The sequence below is a fragment of the Trypanosoma conorhini genome, assembly GCF_003719485.1.
Source record: "Trypanosoma conorhini strain 025E chromosome Unknown Tco_14.4_contig_00940, whole genome shotgun sequence".
Lineage (NCBI taxonomy): Eukaryota > Euglenozoa > Kinetoplastea > Trypanosomatida > Trypanosomatidae > Trypanosoma > Trypanosoma conorhini.
Genome location: NW_021705038.1, coordinates 1 through 5,223, shown reverse-complemented (window position 1 = coordinate 5,223; position 5,223 = coordinate 1). Strand labels below are relative to the sequence as shown.

The 5,223-nt window shown below is 54.5% G+C and overlaps 4 protein-coding genes across 4 annotated transcripts, besides 7 other annotated features; 3 read left to right on the top strand and 1 right to left on the bottom strand.

Annotated features, from left to right (window-relative positions):
• Positions 1 to 282: 282 nt before the first annotated feature.
• Positions 283 to 304: a microsatellite.
• Positions 305 to 462: 158 nt separating this feature from the next.
• On the bottom strand, positions 463 to 825 carry Tco025E_08993 (uncharacterized protein; the record flags this gene model as incomplete). The annotated part of the gene is made up of 1 exon (XM_029375824.1): positions 463 to 825. One exon carries the CDS (start codon positions 823 to 825, stop codon positions 463 to 465), a length of 363 nt encoding a protein of 120 aa, XP_029224051.1.
• Positions 826 to 912: 87 nt separating this feature from the next.
• Positions 913 to 936: a microsatellite.
• Positions 937 to 1,101: 165 nt separating this feature from the next.
• Positions 1,102 to 1,175: a microsatellite.
• Positions 1,176 to 1,753: 578 nt separating this feature from the next.
• Positions 1,754 to 3,166, top strand: Tco025E_08992 (putative tyrosine specific protein phosphatase; the record flags this gene model as incomplete). Its single annotated transcript, XM_029375823.1, has 1 exon — positions 1,754 to 3,166. The coding sequence occupies one exon, from the start codon at positions 1,754 to 1,756 to the stop codon at positions 3,164 to 3,166; it is 1,413 nt and encodes a 470-aa protein (XP_029224050.1).
• Positions 3,167 to 3,170: 4 nt separating this feature from the next.
• Positions 3,171 to 3,590, top strand: Tco025E_08991 (putative tyrosine specific protein phosphatase; the record flags this gene model as incomplete). The annotated part of the gene is made up of 1 exon (XM_029375822.1): positions 3,171 to 3,590. The coding sequence occupies one exon, from the start codon at positions 3,171 to 3,173 to the stop codon at positions 3,588 to 3,590; it is 420 nt and encodes a 139-aa protein (XP_029224049.1).
• Positions 3,591 to 3,606: 16 nt separating this feature from the next.
• Positions 3,607 to 3,673: a sequence feature (A-rich).
• Positions 3,674 to 3,676: 3 nt separating this feature from the next.
• Positions 3,677 to 3,711: a sequence feature (G-rich).
• A 281-nt stretch (positions 3,712 to 3,992) lies between these two features.
• Positions 3,993 to 4,016: a microsatellite.
• A 15-nt stretch (positions 4,017 to 4,031) lies between these two features.
• Tco025E_08990 (oxidoreductase) lies at positions 4,032 to 5,051 on the top strand (the record flags this gene model as incomplete). The annotated part of the gene is made up of 1 exon (XM_029375821.1): positions 4,032 to 5,051. One exon carries the CDS (start codon positions 4,032 to 4,034, stop codon positions 5,049 to 5,051), a length of 1,020 nt encoding a protein of 339 aa, XP_029224048.1.
• A 24-nt stretch (positions 5,052 to 5,075) lies between these two features.
• Positions 5,076 to 5,106: a microsatellite.
• Between the last annotated feature and the right edge of the window lie 117 nt (positions 5,107 to 5,223).

The following is a 5,223-nucleotide window of genomic DNA, read 5'->3' as shown; positions in this document are numbered from 1 at the left end:
AAAAACAGAGGTAAAAAATGTCGTTGTTCGTTTGCTTCTTGTTCTTTTAGCCCACGTCAGTCGGCGCCAATTCTGGTGGCGTTGGCGCACGGCACCCGCGCATTTGCACACAACTCCAGACGCATTAAAAAAAAAAAAAGAGAGAGAATAATAATTTTAAAAAGCAGGCCTCACCAATAAGGAGTGCGTCAAGTGGTCAAAAGGAAGGGCACTATGCATTGCTCTCTGTATGTGTATTATTATATAAATCTTATTGGGGTCTGTTCAAGGAATCTGCGTCCAGGAGGCGGGGGGGGGGGGGGGGCAAGTAGGTATGTGGCGTGTTTTGTTGCCCCGGTTCCTTATTTACAAGGTGGTTTTCCTTTTTGTTTTCAAACTTGGCGCGTTGGAAGGGGGCGTGAGTGTTTCTTTGTTTCTTTTGTGCCACCGCGTTTCACTTCCTGGCTGCAACTACTGCCAATATCACCCACGCGGCGGTGAAGCCCGGCGGGGGGGGGCCCTAAATACCGCCACTTCGCGAGGCCCCGACGAGCGCCCAGTTGTCGCGGCGCACTTGCGCCTCCACGGCCTCAGCTGTTTATTTGTGTGAGCGCGCCAGTGCCGGACAACTTTCGTCGGAGTTGGGATGTTGCGCGCAAGCTCCACTGAAGTCGATGAGAACCGGCGAGCGACAGCAACACGCTTCTCCGTGGGCAGTTGTTTATCTCGGATGAGGCGTACTTCGCCGCTGAGGTGCGCTGACGAGAAGACGGGAGAAGAAAAATGGGTGGCGGCGGCAATGTAAGAAACCTTGAGCAGAAGAGAGAAGAGGCTCATGGCAGCCATATTCACATATATATATATCTATCTATACTTCCAAAGTAGAAGTGGTAACATTAAAGCCCATGGCCTTCAGCTTGCTTCTTGCGTTAATTTTTTTTTTTTTTTTTTTTTTTTAGTCTGTTGGTGCTGATGCTAGTTTCCCTTTTCGCAGCCGCAGTGCGGCTGCGTCGCGGCGCCAGGAATTCCCTGCCGTGGATTGCCGGCTCGTGGTTGCTCGGCCCCACGCAGGGAACGGGCAGGCGCACGCCGGCGTGCTGCGGGGCAGCGGTGGGGCGAACTGAAGAAAGAGAACGAGGAGGCAAGAAGAGCATGGAGAAGAAAAAAAGGAACAATACAGACACAGAAGAATAAGATAAAATAAAAATGGATGCAGGAAAAGAAAGACGGTTCTCTTCTGCATTTCCCGCGGAGGAGTTGCGTCGCGTTTTACACGCGCAAGTGCAAAATGGCCTTCACAGCCAAAATGAAAGGAGTGAAGTAGGGGTGCGTGTGTGAAAAAAACAGAGGGAAAGGGATGGCGGGAGGGTGGAAAAAGAAAAAGAAAAAGAAAACTTGTCGTTTGGAAAGAAAGGCCGCCGGAACCGATTGATGGGGGGAATCCCTGACGCGTGCAGCTCGAGACGTTGCTGCGGCAAGACGCCCTTCATCCCTTTCTTCTCTGTCACGTGCACGCTGTTCACTGAATACCAATTCATATTTATTGCCGAGGGCGCGTGTAATGTGCTCGCTGTGGTGCACCTCCTCCCTTTTTCTGGGGGTTTGCTCAGAGTTTGGCTTTTTGCAGTCCCCTCGCCTCACCTCCCTCTGCTAACTCCCTTGGGCAGGCGTGGGAGGTGAGTGTCTATCGTAAACGCAACCACCTACAAAAAGATACTTGCTTATACATTAGAGGTAAGTCGTCTGGCTTGCTCCGCAGCACGTTGCATTACCAATGAGTCGAGAACAGCGCGAGATCGCGACGGCGTTCCTCGCGCATCTTCGTCAGCTCTCCACACCTCATTTCCCCAGCAGCCGAGACGGGTTTGACGTGGAGATGGATGAGCTCCGCAGCGTAGACCACCGTCTGCGGAGCAACGTGGACGAGTTCTACACCGCCTCCCTCGCGACGAGTGTGGCTAAAAATCGCTTTGTCGAGGTGCGGGCAAACGAGGGAACCCGCGTGCATCTTCGTCCGCTGATGGAGGAGGAACATGAGACGTACATCAACGCCAACTACGTGGATGGGCGGGCGTTGCTTGATGTTCCTTTTGCGTACATCGCCACGCAGGCCCCGCTTCGGAACACCATACTTGACTTTTGGCGCATGGTGTTTGAAGATGAGGTGGCCTTTATTGTCATGCTTTGCGGGGAGCTGGAGGAGGGAAAGGTAAAGAGCGAGACGTACTGGCCGCGGGAAGGGGGTGTGCTTGACTTTGGCGTCCTGCAGATAACATCACTGAGTGAAGAGCGAAGATCGGACTTGGTGTTTCGTGCGTTTCTGCTACGCAATTCACATGGGAAAGAGCGCGAGGTGTACCACATGCAGTACACGGGCTGGCCTGATCAAGGCATCCCTGTCACAAGTGCTCCACTCATGGAAATCATTCAAACCATGGGAAATTCGGAGCTCAGCGTGCAGGCTCCGATTGTTGTGCATTGTTCTGGCGGCATCGGTCGTACAGGCGTGTTTATTGCCCTGCACGTGGCACTTGCCCAATTTCAACTTGAGCGGAGAGACTTGGACATACAGAGGATTGTTCACGTTTTGAAGCTCTGTCGCACCGGAATGGTGCAGCGCAAAGATCAATATGTCTTCCTTTACTATGGCGTACTGCGTGAGATGGATCGCATGATTATGTCGGCTGAAAAGGGGGTGAACTTGCTGAACCTGCGCCGTCGCGAGACCGCCGCGATCAAGCAAGCTTTGCCCCGACCGGTCACACACGCGGCACCACAGCCTTTCCCAGCTTCTTCCAAGCCCACGCGGACGGCGGCCCAAGTGCCACTGCAGCTTGTCAACCCTCACACCACGTTTGCGGCAGCGCTTCGGCTGCCGTCGACGCGGGCCCCCGGCCCCATGCCTCGCAGGATTTTTCCCAACGCCCCGCCTCAGCCCCCCTCCGACCTCACAGAGGCCCAGCAAATTCTCTTGGAGAGTTACTTGAGACGACGCGCGCGGTCCTCGGAGCCGCCGGCGGGCCGCAACAATCAGCTTCCCGACTTGAACTGGGAAGCGCCGACACGAGTAGAGCCCAAAACGGGCGGCGACGGCGCCCGAACGGCATACCACGCCGATGTCGAGGACAGTCGCGCGCGGCGGCCTGACCTTGGAAGAGCAGCTGCGACACTGGCAATCAAGAAATAGAGGAATGCGGTTCTCGACGGCGCGCGAGGGAGAGGAGGAGACGCGGCACGGGCCGGGCGACGGCACCGGCGCCCCCACTCGTGGCAAACAACGCCTAGAGATGAAGCCTTCGGCCGCGGAAACCTTGCGGGAGACGAGTCTGGAGCGGGAAGGGGAGCACCGGCGGCCGCCTGCCTCGACGAGCGCGGCTTTGGAGCCCAGCCCGCCGCCCGTCTCGATCATCATCACGCCGCAAGAGGCGGGCACCGCACGCAATTCAGACCCGACCTTCCTCTCCGGCAGCGGGGACGAGCAACTCGGGCGGGGCGCGGCGGCGGCGAGGGAAGCCGACGCCCCCCTTTCCTGCCGGGCAGACGCGGGGCCGGGAAGGCGCGGAGACCCCGGTTCGCCCCGCATCGCCGAGGAGGAGTACGAACGACTCTGAGCGGTGTCCCGCCGCCTTTTTCTTTATTTTATTTTATTATTGTTTTGTTGTTGTTGTTTTTTTTTCGTCGCTGTTTTTGTTTTGCTGCCCCGCGCCCCACGGCCCCCCCCCGCCTGCGCCCGGAAACGGCGGCGCCCCGCCCGCTCTTCCCCTTCTGCTGCCCAAGCGGCGAACAAAAGGAGAAAGGAAAAAACAATAGAAAAAAAAGAAGGTAGGGGCGAGCAAGGGGCGGGGGCGTCGCGGCGCCGGCCCCGTTATTTTCTTTCATCCCGCTCCCTCCTCCCCGGCGCCGGGGAGGAGGGGGCCCGGCCCCGCCGCCGTGGTTGGCGGGGGGTCCCCGCGGCCCCGAGGAAGCGCGGGGAGGTCAGGCGCGCCGGTGGTGCGGGTCGTTTTCCGTCGTCATTTTCCTTCTTTTTTTTTTTTTTTCCTCTTTAGGGTGGGATGGCGCGCCCGGCGTTCTGCAAGAAACTTGTGGCCACCGGGCTTTCCCCGCACTTCAGAAGCGTCGTCGAAATTCGCGTCGCGCCGCTGCCGGCTGTTCTGAAACCGACCGAACTGTTGGTTAAGAACCTGTTTGTCGGCATAAATGCCAGTGATATTAATTTCACAGCGGGCAGGTACCACCCCAGCGTAAAACCGCCTTTTGAATGTGGCTTTGAAGCGCTTGGGGAAATCGTGGAAGCTGGGGGAAAAGTCAAGGATTTTGCTGTAGGAGATATTGCCGTGACACAGGCCTATGGGGCTTTTGCGGAGTATCAAGTGGTTTCTACAAGGCAGGCAAAAAAGGCTCCTTCAAGGAAAAAAGAATGGCTTCCACTTGACCTTAGTGGTACAACGGCGTCCATCTCTTTAGCAGAGGTTGTGAAGCCTTTGCCTGGAGAGGTGGCAATTGTAACTGCAGCCAGTGGTGGAACAGGCCAATTTGCTGTACAGGTCCTCAAGAAGGTGTACCACTGCCGTGTTATTGGAGTGACCTCGTCTGTGGCGAAGGAAAGCTTCTTGAAAGAGTTGGGCTGTGATCATGTGATTGTGCAAGCACGGGAAAGCATTGATGAGGGAATAAAGCGGATAGCGCCAACTGGAGTAAATATTGCCTATGAATCCGTTGGTGGGGAGACGTTTGAAGCTGTCGTTGAAAACCTTTCTCTTCGCGGACGCATACTTTCAATTGGGAGTATATCTGAATATAGCGATGGAAGTGCTTGGATGAAGCCTTTTTCAACGTATGCGCCCTTACAAACAAGACTTTTGTCAAAAAGCGCGACCTTACACACCTTTTTCTTACCACATTACAGAAAGTACGCTTCTCGACATTTTACAATGCTCTGTGATTTACACAATTCTGGAATTGTGAAAAGCTGTGTAGATCCTTTTGTATTTAAAGGACTTGAGTCAGTTCCGGATGCAATAGACTACATGTATAGTCGGAAAAATCAAGGGAAAGTTGTTGTTGAGCTCTAGGGTAAGTGACAAAGTGCCGACGAATTTTTGTTTTTGTTTTGTTTTTTTTTCTTTTGGCTGGCTTATTTTCTTTCCTACAAAAAAAGGAACGAAACTTGCTCTATTTTGCCGTTTTAAAAGAATTTTTTTTTAACGACTCAATAAGGGGAAAAAAGGAAGGGGGAAAAAAAAG